Below are 22,603 nucleotides of genomic sequence, written 5' to 3' on the forward strand. Positions count from 1 at the left end.
CCTTTCAGACGGGAAATTTTCTGTGGACTCATTATCTCCGGTAATGAGTCCGTTACTGTTTCAAGGATTATTTTCGGAGTCGTTAAACTTAATATCCTTTTAATGTAACGCGCATCGTTTATTACGAAACTTTCCGGCTATAAATCTTCACGTTTAATAACTATCGTATGTGAAATCGCCGAATTAGTCGACACCGGCAAATGTCCTAATATTTACGGCTATATACGTTAATGTAAAATATAATATGTAATAGCTTAATAACGTATTGCCAAATACCTCAAGCGAATTGATAATTAATCGCGCCTAATAGAAACTTTATTGCTTTGTGCGTTTGAATGAGCATTAATCGAGTAACTGCAATTACATTTATTAATTGCCACGAGTACTAGTTACGCGCGGAAGAATTAGTGCGCAAGTTTAAATAGATGGGGATTCGCTCAAATTACCGACGCAGCGTCAATTTGTCAACTTATTGAAGTATTCTTTATTACACTTTTATCGCATTTGAATTAGTATCTTCTGTTTGCTGAACAATTATCCGGACTAAAACAATCTCCGCACATGTCATATTGACCAATCGAGTAACTGCAATTACATTTATTAATTGCCACGAGTACTAGTTACGCGCGGAAGAACTAGTGCGCAAATTTAAATAGATGGGGATTCGCTCAAATTACCGACGCAGCGTGAATTTGTCAATTTATTGAAGTATTCTTCATTACACTTAATTTTATCGCATTTGAATTCGTATCTTCTGTTTGCTGAACGATTATCCGAACTAAAACAATCTCCGCACATGCCATGTTGACCAATCGATATAAGTATCGTACTCGAACATGTATCAACATGCATGATCAAACTTTTAATCACCCATCGCGGATGTAGGCCAAAAGTTACCCTGTAGTACATCATATGGCACTCGTGATGGAAACTGATTTAGCATTACAATGTTATAGTCGCAGTATCGGTAATGTTGTTTAAAACTGGACGTATCTCGGGGGATATTTTTCTAACAAAAGTTTGCATAAATATTTCTTCAAGTTCGTATAACGCAAAAAGTTTCGATACAGCTTCTCTCAAAGCGACTATTTGTTTATTTATACATTTCTGCTTACAAGACCTACTAATTGAATTTCGAAAAATCAACAGTATTGAAAAGATGCCCAATGAAATTACGGGCGCGGAGTATTCGCGGTATCGCAGGAAACGTATGGAAGGAAATCCTAAGAGAGAAGATAGGAAGGAGCTAATGGATTTAACAGAATTCGAAGGACTTTAGAACGACATCCGCTTCGTGAACGGCTGAACTTTACGCTTGGACGCCGCAAATTGCGTTAGTTTCGTTGCCTTTGTTGTAACGCTAGCACGCTGGAATTAACCGAGTTAACGTTTATTATCCGCTAGTGACGACACAATATTCGGTGTTTATCGACTTCCCCCCCCCCCCCGGCGCGGCGGCCAGGTGAGTCTCGCGGTGTAACGCAGGTCTGGGGGGGGGGGAGGGCGAAAATATCGACGTTGGATTCTCCCGGAAAGGATCGCGCGCCGCAACCGTAATAGAATTTTCCGGGAATGGCATCGTAAAAGACCCGGTTGGCCGGATCTCCTTCGGGATCGCCGGGCGGAAGATACAGGACCTGCCGAAAAAGTATAGTATCCATTGGGATAATTTGATATTCGAGATTCGGGCGAGAAGGTTTAATGATTTTCTCCGGGAATCTGGATTCATTATTTATGTCCCGAAGCAAGACAGGTTTGCGTGTCTTTTAACAAGACAAACTTAATTGTGTCTCAATAAACTATTAATCACTTTCAGTGATTTATTAACATTATCGACGATTAGGCAGTAATCAATACGGATGAGCTTCATCGATTTTGTTTCGTCAGTTTCTGCTTAGCTTCTGATGAATTTTAAAGATGAAAAAGCAGTATTAAGTATTCAGTACGTAATTTGTAAATCTATGACTGTAAATTTTAAATTTTAGCAACGTTAAATGTATACAATATGAACAATATTTAACAGTATTGTAATTTATGTTAAAAGTATTTATAGAAAACATTTCTTTAATTTTTTAAAAATATTTTTAAGTATGATTGTTCAAACGCTTGGCGTTATAGTATTTGAACTCCCTAATCTCATGATTTTGCCGCTAATATATTAGAGTGATTGCGATAATCACTGCAAAAGAGAGGGTTTTCACTCTAATTTGAGTAAATGCACACTGAAAAAAACGCTTAGTGTAATAATCCAAGCTTGGTTGATGTTACTAAGCACCTTATTGGTGAAATAGTTTCAACTAAACGTATAGGTGATTGTGGCGAAACAATTTGATTAATGTTAACAAATAATTCTAACAAAACCTGATATGATTTGGTTAATATTAGCAAAATTTGATAATTATTACCAAATAATAAATGTAGTAATAAATGTAACCAAATTGCTTACTAAATAATTGAGTAACTATCAGCAAACCAATCAGATAAGGCTTTTTAAGACAATTTAGTACCAATTATTAAACTGTTTGTTAATTATCACTAAACTAAAGTAATTATCATGAAACTGTTTGATAATAAGTAGTACATAATTTATAGTTGGCTCAATTAACGCAAAATTTGCTCTTTTAAAATGTTTATAATTATTACAAAATGTTTTGTTATTTTTTATTACAATTGGTAATAATAATCAAATATTTCAAAAACAAAACTATTACTAAATACATCTCACAAACCAAGAATTTTTTTTAGTGCGGACAAATTTTTAGAGCGACTGCTCTACCAGAGTGATATGATCTCACTCTAAAGCTATAGTAAATCACGATTCACTAAAGATTGACTGATAAATGACTCTAAAAGAGTAAAATTTTCCACTCAAAATTGTAGAATGACATAATTCACTCCTGGACACTGATCTACTGCACTCGAAAAAAGTGCCCTTTTATTCAAATGGAGTGCAATTTCACTCCAACTTATAGAGGAAAATTTTACTTTTCCTTAGAGTGGCGAATCACTCGAAGTGCACAGGCTCAATTTTCACTTTTCGTTACACTTGTATTTTACTCGTTTTAAATGATATTTCACTCTTCGACTTTTAGGGAGAAATAATATAGAAGCGCTACAATACAAATTATTCTTTCCCTATCCTAAAGCAATGTTGCTATGCAAGAAATGAACGGCGGGAGTATTGTCTGCACGTCGCGCTGCCTCCTTGAAATTCCTCCCCCCCTGTTTCCCCAAGAGATTACGCGGGGGTCATAAAAATTTTGATGTCTATCCGCGAGACAAGGAGAAGCCAATCCTCTCGGTACGGAGGAATAAAGCCGCGCGCCATCTTTTCGACCTCTCGGTATATCTGCGTGCGCACGAGAACGATTTTGCTTTACCGCAGAAGCTGGACAAAGAGCGACGCGCGGACTCGTTTCTCAGACATTACGAGGATTTCTAGTAACTTAGAGAGAAAGAGGTCGAGAAACTGTAAAGGATCGTGGATGGTCAGCTTATGCGAGTTTATCACCGGAGACACACGCGAAGTTGAGAACATATCATGCCGTTCGCGTCGCGAACGAGACGCCGCGCGCCGCGCCGCGCCGGCCGTAAAGTTCCCGGGGGATATAACGCTGCCAAGTCGGAAGACACGCGAGGAAGATATGAAGATACGTACGATTCTATTGGCCGTATCACGTGATTCCACTGTATTTTACGATACATTACAGATTGTTGGACGTTTTATTTTTCTTGCACAATATAATGGAGTACCGTGTGCCGTTAGATTTGTGCGATCAAACGACGAATCCCTTCACGCACAGACTAACGTTGCGCCAATTCGATTCTTTGCGGCGCGGCCTCGAGACAAATGGCGGGGCGGGACTCTCGGTTTCTTTTCCTCGCGACAGGAAAAAGAGTTCCTTTCTTCCTGAATCACTCGAGCCGTAAAGTAAATCTTTCCATCTGCAGGATTGCGCGCAGAAGTCCGACAATACTGCTGTCTTATATTTCCGTTCTATCGCCCGCGTAAGACATAGAGGCGATGCTTCAGTCCTCATGTCCCCGCCAGAATGGACAAGTAAATCTTCCGCGCTCAAGGTCGCACACAAAAGCAAGAAATATACTTCACATATCTCGCGCCGTGCGTCGCTTTTCCTCAAGATCGGCTGCAAAGCGAAATGGCGTCCGTATATATATTCTTCCCGATTAAGCGATCCGTTTCTCGCGCGAACAACTCTGTGAACAATTTTCCTACGAATTTATGAAAAACATCCTCAGTTGCGCGCATTATACTGCAAATAATCGGTCATGCGAATTTACGAACATGAGAACACTTTAGTACTTGATCTCTTCCCTTCCGCTGAACGTTATTCCCGTTTCTGATACGTATATAGTAGTTATCCCTCACTTGAAATAAGGATTGCTCAGTCCCGCTGGCAGACACAAGGATGCACTCCGTAAGACCGAATAATATCACAGGATTTTCGTAAGTCCTCCGGTATGGAAGGACGCACTCGGCTCGGACTATACACTGCCAGGAGATATATTACCGTCTACTGTCTTCCGTGCTATCAACGAAACCGACATAAGACCCGGAAACGTCGGATCCCCACGTATCATCGCGGACGGATAAATTTACTCAACGTTCTGTCAGCATGGAAAGAAGGACGAGACTGTTCCGAGTTCCGACGAAGGATCAGAAATGCGATAACACCGAGGATCGACAAATCGCATCACGCGTATCGCTCTTATACTTCCAGCATACAAAGAGATTTGTTTTAATTACTGCACTCAGAGAAATGGAGAGTTCGTTCAAAAATTAACAAATGGATAATCCGATATTTTTAGTCGGAATTATGAAAAGCCGATCAAGATTAGAATAATGTCCAATCAATGATAGCCGGATATCATTGATAATTGATCGGCTATTCATAATTCCGATTAAAAATATCGGATTATCCATTTGTTAATTTTTGAACGAACTGTCCATTTCTCTGAGTGTGATATCATTAATTTTCACCGATTGCTATGCATTTTATTTTGAACCTCTTTATAGTAATTTAAAGAATAAAAAGTATCAAAAAGTTTAATTTAAGTGTGTTGAATTTACTGTTCCAACGAAAAATAGTGTTTCAAAACCAATAAATAATCGGCGCGCAGGTTGAATGAAAAAATATGTTCACACAAAAATATTACTACAAAAATCCAGTTTTGCTTCTTAAATTTTTATAGACATTTTGCTAAAATTTTTAAAGTCTTAAATTGTTACTCCAACACGTTTTTCAAAGGCAAAATTTAAAAACAATTTAAATTTTTTATAAATTTTATAATTTCTTAATAATGCTGGATTCTAAGATCTTCGAGCCGCACATTTTTAAAATCAGTGACTTTCGCTCGAAGGATGCTCGAAACGTTTGATCTTTAGATAGAAGCCTTTCGTTTAGGAGAAAAAATATCAAGGATTCACTGAAGTACGTCGCCGTCGTCCCTTTTTCACTGAAGGGTATTCTCAGATTGGCTCAAGGGGAACCTTAACCTTCTCAAGGTCCCAAGGGTCACGTGCCGGCAGGCATGAGAAGAGAAAACGATGTCTTCCTTGCTGTTATTTTTTTTTTAAATGGACTCATAATGTGGTTAGATTTAATATTTAATATTTAATACGCGCTCGTATTGCGTGAAACTTTAAAAACAAGATGAATATTTAAAAAAGGCTAAAAAACTTTTATGTATCTATAAACGATTGTTTAAAACTGTGATTTAGTCCCTTGGTCGACTACCTGTAACTCGGTTTAATTTTTGTATATCTCTTTTAACAGCTTAGGACTAGCTCAGCTTGAACGTTATCTCTACCTAAGTTACTTTTACGTTTATTAATTATGACATAATCCCTTTTATATTATTTAATATTTTTGCATCAGCTGCAGAAGGATTTAGTGAAGTTTGAAACATCAAAATTTGTTTAATTGATAATAAATCATATTTTACGTTATTAATATCCTGAATTGAATATCCAGAATATCCAGAAATTGCAAATTAGTAATTATTCAAGTGAGAATTCAAGAGTGCAAAGTTTTTATTATTATAGAATTTGGAGTGCCTCTTTCGAAACTAAAATACCCGATTGGGACTCGACAGAGAAATTACTGGCGAGAGACGTTTAGTTTTTCCAAGACCATAACAAAAGAGGCTATATCTATTTTCCATTGTTCTAAGTTGCTGTTTAAGTTAAAACATAAACGGAATAGTAGCCGACGATCCCGGAAGCATTATACCCGACGTTGATCCGACTACGATAAGAGTTTCGTTAAGTCTACGTTTCCGGCTGGCAAGTTTTATCCGCGAAGAAAGATGGCCGCGATATTGCACGAGGTAGACTGATTCGTTCCGTTGTTACATCCTGGTGTTTCGTGATTATAAGTTATGAGCCAAAGCCGGACCGACAACACCGGAGCTTCCGGATAATTCGGAAAACTGTACCTCTCTCTCGCGGTAATTTATTTTGCAATTCCGCGCCATTCTGATAAATTAGCTCGACTGGTACACGTTCTCACAGTTGATCCGGGGAGAAGCGCGGTATAGCTATCAGTAGTAAAGATAATTTGTTCTAAACAATATCAGTAGTTGTATGTAATCCGGAAATGCTAGGCGCCAGTTGAGCAAAATATTAACATACGCTCTCTCTCGGCGTTAGAAATAGAAACCATGGCACCATCGCTGTATCATCGCTATATATACACATAATTAATAAACTAACCGCGGAGTGCAAGACGGAGAAAGTTGCGTGCGTCGGATATAGTCCAATTATGTACTTGTCCCTTTATTGAAAGATCAATAAGAGCGCACGGAGTTGAAGTACTAAATAGACGGCTTGAATATACCCGATGCCTTTGTATCTCGTAAGGCTGATTGGCGCACTTGGCGATCAATGGTACTCGATGCAGCTCCGCCAGGAATCGCGCGCTGATTGTGATATCCAAGTGCGCGCGCGGACTTTCCATAAATGCAATGGCCTGGGACTCTTCTGTATTAGGGCGATAATCCGAGATACCGCGTGATGGAAGTTTATAACCGGCGCGTTATACGCCCCCTCCCACCGGCGAATTCAAAATGCGCGCCGCGACTAATCCCGGATTACACGGAGTGCGAAAAGATGTTCGCGCGCAGTATCCGCATTCACATCTGCATCGTTGTTTAAACACAATTTATCGCTTCACTTGAAATACTTCCAACTTTGTTCCGACGCGTTGCGCTTAATCTTTCCCAATTATAATTTTTAATAGATACATGTTTCTTTCTTTTTACAAATATCTAAACTTTCTGTCCAAGCTCTGTTACGTTAAGTGATTAATGTCGCGAACAATAGAACTTTTTTCTTCTAAAGATAGAAACGATTAATTCATTATTTTTATTATTTTATAAAATATAAAAATTTACATACAAAAAAATAAATAAAAAAAATGAAATATTTCTATTTCTTGCATTTACATTATTAGATAATTGTATAATGTCATTATAAGTGGAAACTATTTTACAGTTTCTGTATTAGATATAGCGATTATATTTTACTAACTTTCTCTCTCTCTCCTCCGCCCCCCTCTCTCTCTCTTTCTCTTTCACGTACACACACAGTCATTTAGTGAATATTATAGAAGTTTGTGAGTTGGCAGAGTCTGCTAATCTCTATTTAACTAGTCCCTGAATACAACCGGGTCTTTTACATCCTTCTATGCAGCACTTGCAGTGTGTGTGACAAACATATAGAATAATTAATAATATGTACATTTGTAATACCGGCACCATTTGTACGACATATCGAAGAATTAAACGTAACTTATTTAACTTATTGTTAGTATTGCGTACATATATTATGCCCAGCATTGATGAATGCATTAATAATGATTACTATGCATTAATAATAATTTCAATAATTTTCAATTAAGATATATTTAAGTGTGCAATATTTTACGGCTGTCAGTATGATTGTCTGATATCGTGACCAATCATGAGCAATTATCAATCAGCGTATACGAATTCGATTTCCCGTTTGCTCTCGAATTTTCATTCTAGCTTCATTTGCGCGCGGACATATCATACATCCATATATTGTTTCACGTCGCCGAAAATATGGCGGCAACTAATTGTCGCAGCAATTCAAGTGCCAACGTATGTACGATAATTACATTGGCATGACATGTGTTCTACTGTTATTGACTAATAAAAATTGCTGTTAATTGATTAAATCCATGGATTTTTATTTATTTAACTACTTGGGACATCGGAATATAAGTATTTTGAGTAATGTTTTTCCGACAGCGCGCAGATTTAAGGATTTCTCTAATCTTAAATGTGCGGATTCGTTGAAACGGCCTTGAAACCTTCAGACCTCAAATCCTTTCGTCTGTCATATAGTGGCTGAATTCGTAAGCTTAATTATGTCGCTCTGATAGAGCTATAGGAACCGCCATCGTGGTGAAATTGCTAGCAGATATTAGGCAGAGGACCTTTCCGAGCGCGAAATTAAGCTGTCGGTTTTTACGGGACGGTTTTAATCGCTGAGTTTCGTTAATGCCGTCACGTCGCCAGCATTAAAGCCACTTTCCCTGTGCTAATGAGTAATATTTAATTAAAAGGCGTTCGTTGAGAGAAAATATATTCTCTGGCAAATCTGGGCTCTTTTGGCTTCAGCCAAAAAGATTGCCGAGATTATTTTAATTTTTTATTCTATTTATTTATATTGATACATTAAATTCAGTTCAAAGTGTGATATTAAAAAACTAAAAATTTTTTTAAATGAAAAATTCCAAAGCGAATTAAAAAATGTTCCAACTTTTTTTTATTATTTGTTTTAATATAACTTGCATTTTTTTATTATAATAATTGCGCATCGTTGTCGTTTGGCTTTTATTAGCCTCTTCTTTTTTTGTTTAATTGTACATCTGGAAAACCTTCTATCCATTGGTCAATATTTAATTTTCGTTACGATAAAGTGACTTTTTAATTTCGCAAAAATTACACAAGCAATTTTCTATAAACAAAAATGATAATAAATCTCGATCGAACACTGATCCCGTGCGCAGACGAAAATTCAGTTGGAAGTTTTAACTGAATCGGCAAATATTGGAACGGGGCCGTGCGCGCGCGCGCATTTCTGTGTAACATCGGATTAACGAAAGCACACGTGGAATTGAAATTCAGGGTGGGACACGACGTCGGCGAAACTCCCAACTTGCACTGGTGAATTATCAGTATAGCGCGAAACAGTCTCATAACGCGGGAATGTTTGCAACAAAAAAAAAACTGCAAACCCGCGACCAAATTCTGTGGAAATTCGTAGAAAAATAACGTAGACAATGGAAATGGGGACTGATTGGAAAGCTCTCCGAGCTGGAAATTTATTCAAGAATAAAACGCCGACGGAATCTCGTCGAATTGTCTTGGGACCATTGGGATGCGCATTCTTGTCAATAACCGGAATACCTATGTTTCACGCGTATGTTTCTTGGATATAATTCAACTGCGACGCTAGCGTGAACTCTCTAGACAAACTACAGGCGCAGATTCATAGGCACCTATAAAGCTCAAGTCGTTATATATGCTGTGCCCGGAGTGACAACAGAATTCCGTTCGACCCTATAGCAACCCCAGCTCCCGCTTGCCCGCGACCGCCCGCTCGATTGTTAAGAGTTGAATAGAGAAAAATTGGATGCTATTCGTCGTCGTGTTGGGGGGGGGGGGGGAGGCAATGGTAGAAATTGAAAAAAATCTATTGTCAGGTGGCACGTGTAATTCATAGTGCGGCTTCCTGGATTCGAGTCGGTCTCCCTGTCCGCCACGTCGTCCATTTTTTATTGTGCGCGGCTTCGCGCGTATACGTGCAGCTAGTTTATTCGCAAAGTTCCTCATAGTTATCATTGTTACCTCTCTCTCTCTGTTGCTCCTGCCTAACTGAGTTTTAGAAAGCATCACGAGTTGATAAACTTACGTTTGCATACCTGCAATATCTGATGGATGGATGAAAATTCAGAAACAAATGAAAATTTATCTATCCAGCATAAAATCTTCCAATCCTATTTTTGATACAAGAAATTATTACTTATACTATACATTAATACAGCATATTATAATAGTATTATCATACTATATACTATATCTGTAGTCTAGTAGTATTAGTATTGAGTAACTACTAATAGTAATAGTATTAATATCTATAGTATAGTAGATACTAATGCTAATATAGTAGTAATATACTAATATATTATATTAGTATATTATCTATATACTATTAGTGTATTAGTAGATATATAATATATAGTACAGTAATATAATACTATATACATAATAATATTAGATAATAGTATTAAGTAGTAGCGAAGTTATTAAGTAATCGAAATAAAGTTGGGCCTGTGCAAATTCACACAAGCGGATTACTCATGCAACACTTATACAACACTTTCTACCTATTAGGATTCTGCTAATCCTCGAGTAATGGATGCAATCTAGCAGGTGTAAGACACAAAGTTTCAAGTTTCGGTTATCGAACCGAAATCTTCGTCCTGATCGTATGTGATCGACGGCAGTTTTAGGAAGACGAAGAGCGGCGCGTCGCTCCGCGCTTAAGTGCGTTGAGTGAGTAAACGTCTAAGCTCTGCTCGTGCCCCCTTGTAACGGCCGTATATAGTAATATAGTGCCACGGGGCCCGTGCATAACGTAAATCCATGTTTACTATGCTAATACCTGGAAACTTGCCGGTTGAAAGGATGCCGAGAAACGTCCCATCAAATATGCAGGGCCACTTGCACGGCCTCTGTGCATGCGGCGGCGGCGGCAGGGCGGGGGGAGGGAGAGGGGCGAGGGTGGACCGAGCAGTAAGAAGAAGCTCGTTTTCATGGAGTCTGCTAAACTCTAGCTGGCGCGCCATATTGAAATAGCGGTCGAGACTTCCCTTGTCTACTCTTGTCAGCTCCTCGTCGACGCCACGAGATTGTACCAAACGTGAGCACCAGGAGAGACGAAGCTGTTGCATTTATGGCTACGTTGACGGATCCTTAAAGCCTTTAGCTTCTTGAATTATTGTTAGAGTGAATCTCTATAATTCATAACTGCTGAAGGTTATACATCAGAACTTATATCACGGACCCGGTAATACAATTTTTGCATCCGCTGTTAAATTAATTCAAGGTCTAAGAAACTTTTAATGTCTCAGTTCAATCCGAAAAAATCTTTTTTTTTATTACTAGATCATTAAATTGAAAAATTATAATTTTTTATTTTAAATAAATCTATAAACAATAATTGTTAAATCTCTCCTTTTATCCTTTGAAGTTTATTTGCTTTCTTTAAAAGCGACAATGAAAAAGTTTAATGACAATAGGATTCCTAAATACCGCTAGGATATTTCTGTATCCGTACGGCCTTGAAATTCTCGTCGTGTATTATATTCTTGGAGGGACTCAGGTTTTCCGGACCTTTAATCTCATAATATAAAACGAGATTAATCTGCGATTCAAAAAACTTGAGCTGGCTTTGAACGCGGGAATCGGATGCGTTGTTCGGAGGAAGCGAATTTTTTAACTGCATCAGCGATACCACCCAGCCACTCCTAATCCGCGTTTGACGATACACTGGGAACGGTAAGCTCTTAATCGCGTTATCCGCATCTCCATATAATGCCCAGGTACTTGTTATCTACCTGTTGTGTTACCCACACTATCGTGGCTTTTAATCGCCGCGGCGTTTACACCGACACGATCTAATAATCATGTTTAAAACTGCGAAAACTTTTTCCTTTCGGCGTGTTCCCCGCGGATTATAAATATATTTCAAATAGCGTGTTAGAACAAAACACCTCGTTGCACGTGCCAATTTCAAGAATGAGAAAAAAATATAACAAACTTTATGGATGTAAGTTACAGTTCCAATAACTGTTTTGGCAACTTCGATCAATTTTCATTCAACTTCTTGAATCTGAAATCAAGTTTTTACGAAAGGTTCGATTCTCCGTATTTATTTCAGGTAAGCACGCTACGTAAGCTGAACTAAACGGATGCAAAAATTTAATTTTGAGAGCCCCACACACAGTTTGTTCAGAAAAGCAACGTTAGGAACATACGAAACTATTCGACAGTCTCTCCCGAAAGCGGTTTTCGATTACGTACACACACGTGTACACGAAGTATTGCCGCGTGTGCATTCGCATGTGTGTGCATGTAACGGATGCGCGCAATTACGATTCAAATTTTACGACTTGCTTAACTTAAATTACACGACCCCAATTAAGTGAGATCGTGCCCGGAGCCCGCGCGACTGCCAAGTTCTGCATAGCGTTTTCCAATCCTCTCCCCTCCCCCTCCCTGCCTTCTCCGCTCTCTCTCTCTCTCTCTCTCTCTCTCTCTCTCTCTCTCTCTCTCTCTCTCTCTCTCTCCGTCTCTCTTCATACCTCTTCTACTCTGCGCGCACCAGCCCCTCTGTGTTTGCGTCTCTGCTCAAAAACTGCTCGCTTGCCCTCTAATCTCGTTTACCGGCAAAAATCCGCCAAGAGGATGCTGATATTTGCATGCTGGAAACGATTATTTAATTAATTTCTTTCAGATGTCTCAAAACTATTGCGTTACACTCCGCATTCTGCACTTTTTGCTAATTTAGCGTTCATCGTCTCTCAGCAATTCTTTTAAACAAAAACTTTCCAGAATTCCTCCATTATAATCTTTTTAATATAAGAGAGTCTTTTTAGCTGCAATTATAAAAATAACACAATTGAAATTAAATTAAAGATATAATTATAAAATCACCATAATTATCGATGAAGGATTCTTTACAAAACTAAATTATGAATTAGAAACATCTTCTTTATTTACTATATAAAAATCCAACAGGTAAAACACTAAAAGAATATGGCTTTCCTATGAAATCTATGAAACCGTAAAGATTAACTTGCCACTGGGACTTATTGAGACGTTACTCCCGCTTAATTTCTTTCCCGGGCGTCGTAAAAGCTCGGCACGCAGCGGCGATTGCTGTAAAGCTGCTGTTGTAGTGTTTATCAATTTAATTTAACACATCCCCCTCGGCGCCGCATGATAACGCAGTGATCGTGGTTTATTTTATCGCGGCACTAAAGGAAGATACCGCGAGTTTATGACGCGGGGATATAACGCAGGGAGTTGCTGGAAACGCTTAGGTGAATTCGGATTCGGCCAGCTGTGCTGTCCCACGCATGTGAGCTTGCACACATGTGCATTCGTGCCTCCGCACGCGGGCCTCTTCTTATGAGTGTAGTTTGCTTGGGGCCATCCTACAACTTCGACTCACTACACATAGTTTGATAAGAACTCGTATGTATACGTTCTCGGAGGATTTTATTGATGGCATATTGAAGTATGCTTAAAATGACGAGAGTGATTTGAAACGATGGAACGTAATGAAAATTCATTGATAAAGCGACAACAGTGTGTATCGTTAGTCTCCCGAGATGCATTTGCAATAATTCACATTGAAAGCGTTTTGTTGACCTACCGTTTGCTTAATTTACACGCGCAGACTGGGATATAATAATAATAATTAATTATTATTACTCTAACAGAGATTAAATTATTTATTGCTTTGATATTTACATAATAAATGCAGTAAAATTCACGTATATTCATTAAAGTATTCTTGCATTTTGAGATTTATTGTCTAATAGGTTGTTTATGTTACTTTATTAATAAATTATTATTTTTCAAGAATTAAAAATTATTTTTACATTATAAATCGAAATAATTGAGTGATATTTGTGTTTTTGAAGCTTATTAATTTCTTATTAAAAATATGGTTACAATGGTCAAAATTTATTTTTACAATTATTAATAAATATGATGTTTATCTAATATAATTATTCAATCAATAACTTATTTAAAGTAAACTATTATTTTAAATAGAGTTAAATTAAATTTTAAATTTTTACTACTTGTAGAGCTAATTTATAATTTTTTTTATCTTTTCTGTCATTCGCAGTGTCTCATTTTTGTCGATTCAATAAACGTAGATATTAAATAAAACTCGACGTACAGATTAATTATAAAGATAAATCTGAAATGTAGCCAACTCTCGAAATGTCGTGCAGCTTTTGGGTTAAAATATAAAACTTTATATGCATATGCGGCAAAGATTAACGGTAATTTATTTAAACTGCTTTATTAATTTCAGCTTCAAAGTGGGTCAATAATTTTGTAAAATAACGAAGACGTCATAGAAAGTGATACAAAATTAATTATTGTTAAAACATAACAAAATCTCTCTGAACGCAGCCAAGCTTTGTCCATGCGTTTACAAACTTGCTGGCGATATTGCGACGAACGAAGTAATTAATTTGCTTTCACGTACTGCGCACATTATGTGCGGATTATGCCCGTCGCAGTTTGCACTGCAAAGTTCGCGATGTAATTACGTACTTTTGATTCTGTTTGTGCATAATGAGTCGCGAGCGATAAAGTTATTGAAGCCACCTGCAAGTTTCGCCCGCGTTACAGCTACGCAATCTCTCGTAATATCGCCAGCAATAATTGATCCGCGTTACACCCGAATTTACACTATTCACCCTAGATAATAACCCCATTTATCCTCATTTGTTACGTATTGCAATTGCAGTGTCTCAAACTTGAGGAAGTATTGAAAATCTGGAAAAAAATGTATTTGCATAAAATATTAATATAGTACAAAATAAAAATTACTGGATATTATATAATAGTACACATATAAAGAGTAAATAAATATATAATAAATAAGACAGAAATGTACAATTTTATATATTTAAGTTGCGAGAGAGCGAGAGAATATTTCTGTATTTTTGCAATTCTTCTCGTCGAACGACTAATTTATGGATGATGCAGATAATGATCAAAAGTGGACCGGTATAAACCGAGCTTTACATGTCAGAGATTTTCACAATAACGAGCTAAAAAATGATACTCCAAAAGCGCGGGTCTAAAGCGGGGACCGAATAATCGGATTTCCGATGATGGACGAATAACATCATTGCAGAAATGGTCGGCCCCGCGGCAACGTATTGTTACGCTAACAAATTCGCCCTTTGACTTTTAAACTCGGATTACTACTATTTTGCAGAGGAAAGGGCGTATGCCGCGTATGCGTCTCTCTGTAAATTATTGCGCACATATTGCATATCTGTCATTACATCAGATTACATTTCAGAGATTCAGACGGATCATATTAATTATTTAATTATTTCAGCATTTAATTATATATACATATCTTGCGTGAAACAATTTCTGATAACGTGTATCACGCTCGTCGAAATAATGAAAGACTATTGAAAGTCAACGTCAGAGCGTTACGATTATTGACGCTCGTTAATATTAACTCATCTGGCAACGTTAATTAACGAGGCACCATGTCGATGCATATTATGCAAAACCTGCGGAGACGAAGTTAAACTATTTCAGGCATGTTTGACATCCGTTGTTTTGATCATGAGGCGAGGGAGAGGGGGAGGGGGGGGGATGAATAAATTGATACCAATGCGCGCATGTCGTGTGAGAAGTCCTCGCTGATGACCTATCGCGCTAATCTATTTTCCCGAACGGGATTTATCGAGTATTCCAGCGAATGCAGAAAGCCCCGCTGTAATATCGAGTTTTGGCGTTAACGTTAAACATTTTCGCGTCGCGGCCATTTCGAAACATTCGAGTGCAACAGTGCTCGCGTTCGTCCAATCGCCGAATTTATCTCCGGTTCGCTTCGATTAATGTCCGCCCCGCCTACCATTAATTCACTGCCATCCGTAAGGACTCGATTTTTCAGAAATATTCTCTAATCGTGTTAACGTTAATACAATTAATATAATTGTGTTACCGAATGCTTCAGGAAAAAATTGTGTATTTGGAGTTTATATATCCAAACTTTTATATTTACAAAAAACGTACATATATACTACAATTTTATATATATATGTATAAATTTCCACGATCCGAAACAACTGTGATATATAAACCATGTGAAATAAAATACTCATGATGTTTTATATCGAGAAAGAGTAAATCTATATTCTCTCTGTACTTTTTCAATTTAATTTTATGCTTACAAACATATCGCTCGTTTGCTATATCAACGACATAACTAAAAAATTTTCATTTTTGAATTGTTTGCAAAAAAATTGTAAAAATTGAATATACTATATAAAGTGCTATTATATAATTACATATTTTTATTCCTCTAACAATCGGTTATATTACATCAAAATTGTGTTTAAAAGTAATATTACAAAATTTTTAATGATTTAAAACATTCAAACTGATTTTCTAGAAAATTTTGTTTTTTTTAGTCATGTAATTGTTGCAGCAAACGAGCGATGTTACATTTACTATTACAATTTAATAATTTTGCAATCTGTGCATTTATCTCATATTTGACACAATTGAGAATATAGGTTATTTAAGAGAAATGTAGGGGAGACCGGGGCTAAGCCGACAACGGGGCAAACTTGACACTAGGCTTTTTGCCAATTTAAATCTATCGTAGAAACTTGCCTTTCTTACTGTAAATGCGTCTTTATGTGCCAGTATTATCAACGGAATTTGGTAACATTCTGAGTTATAGTGTAATTTTTAACGCGACATAAGCGTTTTTGATAGTGAAAAGTAATTTTTCTGATCTCTCGAAAATGTCTACTCTTTCATCGAGCTTTACTCTTGCGAATCTACCGGTAAGTGATTTTGATGGAAAGTTTGATGCTCTATATGAATCCGATAATTGTTTTTGCATATTTTCAAAATTTTCATGTTTTTGAAGTGACAAAAGTGAAAAACGACGTCCGGGGCAAAGTCAACACCACGCCGTTTCGTCGGCTCCCAGTAACAAACGATGCTTGTCATGCAGCCGTATGGCTCATGACAAATGTATGCGCACGTCCGATCGCGAGTTTACCTGCATTAATTGTTTTTCAGACATGAGTTTAGATGAAGATAATTGAAAGTTCAACAATTTTTGTTTTCATTATTTTAAATGATTGTTCTAGCTACTTTATTCCGAATTTTTGTACTTTTTAAATACACAATAAACAATGTATTTTCATTTTCAGACAGTAAAAAATAAGTTCCAGATCAAATTGTGTCGATCAGACAAAGTGTTGAGTTTGCCCCGGCGGGGTGTCGAGTTTGCCCCGGCATTTTTCAATTCGAAAATTTGTCTTCGCGTCACTTTTCCTTTCCTGGCGGCAAAACAAAGCGACGTACAGCAAAACTTTCTGAATCAATTTTGTACCTGAAGAAACACTCTTTAAATATGTACCATTGAATTTGCCTAAAAATTTTAATTAAATATTAAAAATTGCCTTTGAAAAAATAGTGTCGGCTTAGCCCCGGTCTCCCCTATATATTTTTAAATATCTGGGAAAAGTTGGCACAAATTTTCTAGTATATTCGTACAGATTTTTAGACCATCTTTTATACAGTTTGTCCTCGTTATAGTATCGCGGGAGACTTTCTCTGTGTGCGCAGTGAAGGAAAACGGATTTAAAATGGATCTGCATTAATCCGAATAAAGAGTCTCGGCAAATACGCCGCTAACTTGCGAAGTACTTTGAGACGGAAGACTTACCTGATTAAGATTCTGAGATAATTTCGGGGGAGGTTGGGAAGAATCCCCCCTCCCCCAGAGGTGGGTTTAGGAAAAAAAAATTTTCTCGACAGATCGGAGAATCTCGACCTGTTCCAATACCAAGGTACGGAATACCCGGTAAGCATCGAAATCTAATTGCGAAAAAAAGATGGAAAGATACGTCTGCTGTCGCGTGAAAGGAGAGGGATCGCTGAATGAATTAAAAAGAGGGAAAATCCCGCGTTTATAGCAAATTTTCAACGACCGAACAGATAACGTTGTTTTAATTAGATTAATTAATCTCCATTTAATCTCACAAAAAAAATACACTAATGTCTCGATGCCAAGCACATTAAAGTTGACAACGGATAAATCGGGATGTAGTCTTTCGAAAAGTGTGCTCCGAAATCTATCGTTTCAAAAAGTATAAAATCCTCAACTAAGGTAAACTTATTTCTTACATTTCCTGAATCTCGTGTGTGTGCGGACCACCGGGGAGTGCATACAGTAAGAACACCGGAATTGTAGATTTCTTTCATCGAAGGACTCTCCGGGGACGTTCCTTATCGCGAAATATGGACCTACCACTTGCCGCATCACTCCACCGCGCGCCACTCTCGTCGTTATGGTCGCGAAAGTAAAACGGAAGTGGCTCTTATCGAAACAAAGAGCGATGTTGACCGTGTGTCTAGTCATATAGAAAGTTGCATCTAGAAGAAAGTAGAAGAAAGAAAGAAGGGAAAGAGAGAAGAAATTGTTGCGAAACTTTCCATGGAATGTCAATTCATAAAAAAAGTTCAGAAGTAAAACTAAAAGCTGTAAGAGCTTTAAGAGCTGTAAATCTGATAAATCAAGGATATTTTTCAGAAAAACTTTAATATCTTTAATTCTCGTCTTTGTCTTAAAAAAAAGTTGATTCCAAATTTATCAAGAAATCAGTGACCATGAAGAGACAATTATAAAAATGTGGGATACAGAAAGAACACTAGTTCTTCATTCTGTACATACACTCTTTTTCGAAAATTAAGATTCTTACTTACTTGGCAAATAATCCTTTTGACACAGACAAAGATATTATTCCTCTTTTTTTCTCTAAAAAAGACGCATTAGTGAAGGCCGCAGTTGTAAAGCTTCGCAAGATGGTACGAGTGCGGTTCTTTGTAATTTTACGGCTCGATAATTTCATGTCTCGTTCCTACCAATTTTCAGGACTCCATGTCCCGGAACGAAGTAAAATGTCGAATATTCCATGTGCTATAAATATATCTATGTACTATAAATATATCTTGAAATAGTTACATGTATTAAATATCTTATAACGTTCAGATGACTGTAATTTCATTAAATTCACGTTCCAATTTAATTAAACTAAAAAGAATTTTAAAAAGGTATATTTTTATCATTTAAATTCAGTATCAATAAGGTTATTCCATTAAAAAAAATCTCTTTGCAACTAAAACGAAATTCCGTTTTATTTATTACTCGTTGCCTATAGTTGAAAGAACTTTGATAATCCCGCGGCACTCGGCGCGCGGCCCGCATTTTGTTCCGGAACACCGGGACAATACCGGGTCATGTCCGGATACGAGCCGCTTCGGCAGGTAGAGACGCCTCGTGTTCCCGACATGTTCCGTGACAAAGAAGACGACGGCGCCGCGACACAACACCCGGCACCGTCGTCGTCTTTGTCACTTCAGCTTGCCTGCCGGCAAAAGAGGAACTAAAACGTCGCGATCCCCTTTGTGTTCCGCAGGCATGGCGGAGGGCGGCAGGAAGCATCCGGTGTTGCTGTACATTCACGGCGAGAGCTACGACTGGGGCAGCGGAAACCCCTACGACGGTAGCGTCCTAGCCAGCTACACCGACCAAGTGATCGTCACCATGAACTACCGGCTGGGCGTGCTCGGCTTCCTGAACGCCAACGTGGCGCCGCAGACCAAGGCGAGGGTCGCGAATTATGGCCTCATGGACCAAATTGCTGCCCTGCACTGGGTTAAGGAGCACATCGCGCGCTTCGGGGGCGATGCCGAAAATGTCACCCTCATGGGCCAGGGCACCGGTGCGGCATGCGTGCATTTTCTCGCCATTAGCCCCACCGTCATTCGGGGTAAGTGATTAAAGCTGTTGAGTTAACATGAGTTCCAACATAGTTGGAACATGATATATCAACTGAGCGAGGAAAACATTTATTTACGGGAGCTTTGTAAACTGAACGCGCGCGCGCGGTGGTAAAAGTTGAAGAAAAAGCGCGGCATTTCGTTGAAAGCGCGATCGCGTAGTTGTAGATTGTAAAATTCAGATGGCCGTAATTAATAAATTTTTCCGAGAATAAAGCTCAGTCGAAATTTCTGAACCGCTCGCTGCCATATTGCGCCCGTAATTATTCAGAGAACTGCACGCGCCGCGGCCCACGCGCGCGTCTCATACATGATTAAAAGCGCATTCGCATTACACATAATTAAAGAGTAGCGAGTTTTGCATTTCGTTACGGCGCGTTATTTCGCGTTAGTTAATAATTACGCATTAGGCCAATTGCGTATTCGCAAACAAGAAGAAGGGAGCTTTTCTCCCGTTTTCGTCTCTAAAACGAATTGTCTTCGATCGACTTACCGAGGCTTTTGCAAGGAGTTTATATTGATCTATCGAATCGCGACCGAATCCGCTAACAAGATCTTCAACGAGAAGGCCAAACGAACTTGTGCGCGTCGCGAGCTCGTACGTCTCTTTGTAAAAATTCCGTTACTTCCGCATGATAAAAGGAGACGAATCGAAACAAGTACAGGTTCTCAACTTTGTTCATAAATGATCGCATAATGCAAGATATTTTAACGATTTAAATGCAAGATATTTTATTTAAACTTAAAAGTTATATATTTAATGCTCAACGTAAATTTAACACAAGCGCATCCTCTCATATGATTAAAAAATTCTGCATATTATTTTAAAATAAAATTGCACAATATTATCACAAGAGAATGCAAAGATTCTTCCTGGAATCTGGATTCTTTCTTGAGAGCAGATTGCTGAAAGCCTCAAGGTTTAGCGATCGGAATACTTTGCGGGAAAAGGTGGTTCGTCACTCGTGTATGCCATCTGTCGCGAGAAAATCGCTATCTTCATAACGCATACCTCGCTCCTCGGGAAAAAGAGCGAGAGAGAGAGAAAAGTGTTCAAAAAATAGAGAAGTAGCTTAAGCCAGCAAAAATATCAGCTCGAAATTTCTTCTTCCGATATCCTCTTCCCCCGTCCCCTTCGCCCGTCTCTCTTTTGCAGGGTTCGCGATATTTTCGAGGACGAACACGCGCGCGGATCGGCGCGGTAACACATTGCCGGGGATATTGGCTGTCTCCCTTTATATCTTCATCCAGTAACAGCAGCAGCAGTAGACCATCTTCGTGGTCGTGCTCACGGTTAACGTTCTACGGTTAACAACCCCTGCGCGAGCCCCCGCCGGGGACGGACATGGCTGAGAGGATAAGGGGAAGCTCTCCGCCACCCCATCTTTCTTTACCTCTTTCCGTCTCCCTCCTTTCAACCCTCGTCCCGTCTCGCTCCCTCGCTCGTGATATTATGTGCGTGAAATATCGTCCCTTCCTACCCGGCGCCACCTTCGTCGTGGGCGCTATTGGAAAATACTTTCCTCCCTTATGAGAAGGCCACAGCCATCCACGCGTGTCCGAGATGGAAGTTTCCCTCTTTCCCGCTTCTTATACGTCGCGGTTGTTTTACGTTTCTTGATTTTATTAATTAAAGAAGCGCGATATATCTCGAACGATGGAAATTACTTAAACGATCGGCGTAATCGAGCGGCTGAATAGGGTTCGGGTTGTTGACCTACCACCCCTGCGGGAGAATGAATGATTAAATTGACGAATTGGCTTTTGTGGAATGTTAATCGCCGTAAGCGAGGGATTTATGGAAAATGGAAAGAGCTCGATTTTGTATTCCTTTCTTTTTCTCTTTCGGCTCGATTAAGCATCAGATTTATGTCGCCATCCCTTTCGGTATTCTGACGGTCAATGTCGTAAAATTCTCTCGCCTAATAAAACTCGCATTGTTTGCAAATTCTATTATTTAAAATACGCTTGTACTCGTTTGTTTCGCAAGAGGAAAAGCATCATTTCCTCTTATTTGTTTGCGCGCGCGGAAGGATCTCCGCGATCGGAAAGGATCCTGGCATGCCGACTTTTCTCTCGTCATCTTAGCCCCACGGATGCTTCATTCTTTCCCGTATCACTGAGGATAGAAATGAGAATTCCATTTTTCCAAGGCGGCTGTCTTGAGACGCGACGATGTCCTGTTATTTCCTGCTTTCGCCGTCTAAATACCTCTTTCTCTCTTTCTCTTCCCTTTTCATTATCCCCTCTTCTCTCGCTTTCTCTAACTCTCTCACGGTAATTTCCTTGATAAGTTGCTTTTACTCGATAAGTTAACGAGCCAATCGAGGCATAGCAACTTTTCGAAGTAGAGAATACCCTACCTCGGTGTTTCTTTTGAAATGTATTTCTACCTCCTACAGTGCCGGAAATAGAGAAATATTGTTAAAATATTCAATAACGAAACTCAATTTTTACAAATCTTAGAAAAATGCAATTATTTAAAATAATAAATTTGAATATTAGGTAAGTTGAGGGAATATGCCATAATTAAGAGAAATATGAACAAATCAATAGTCCCAACCATTTCAGAATTTTTGCAAGATGATTAAACTTTCACATAGCACAGCTGAAAATAGTCACCCTAAAAATTATCGTTAAAATGTTTAATAATTTGATTACATGTTTATACTTGTAAAACTGAGTAAGATGTCACCTGTAATAGGAAAGATGCAAGTACTGTGAGAAATATGCAACACTTAATAAATAAAGTGTAATACGAGAACATTGATTTATTTTTAACAATAAACTATTCAACTATTAGATAATAATTGGTAATTAAACACAATTTCAGAAAAATTAATATTTTTGTTTTAGATATACAAATACGATTAAAAAAAAACTAAAATCTAATAAGAATACAAAACATGTA

The 22,603-nt window shown here is 38.2% G+C and overlaps 1 protein-coding gene across 2 annotated transcripts in view; it reads left to right on the top strand.

Moving 5' to 3' along the window:
* Nlg-4 (neuroligin 4) overlaps positions 1-22,603 on the top strand; it is a 221,646-nt gene that overhangs the window by 118,216 nt on the left and 80,827 nt on the right. For both annotated transcript variants that reach the window (XM_071709540.1, XM_071709541.1), the window contains exon 5: positions 19,329-19,682. In XM_071709540.1, coding sequence (XP_071565641.1) covers positions 19,329-19,682 — 354 coding nt within the window. The remainder of the gene's footprint in view (positions 1-19,328; positions 19,683-22,603) is intronic.

Source organism: Temnothorax nylanderi, unplaced genomic scaffold (assembly GCF_030848795.1).
Source record: "Temnothorax nylanderi isolate EJ_2023f unplaced genomic scaffold, tnyl_v1.0 TNYL_tig0079_pilon, whole genome shotgun sequence".
NCBI classification, from domain to species: Eukaryota; Metazoa; Arthropoda; class Insecta; order Hymenoptera; family Formicidae; genus Temnothorax; species Temnothorax nylanderi.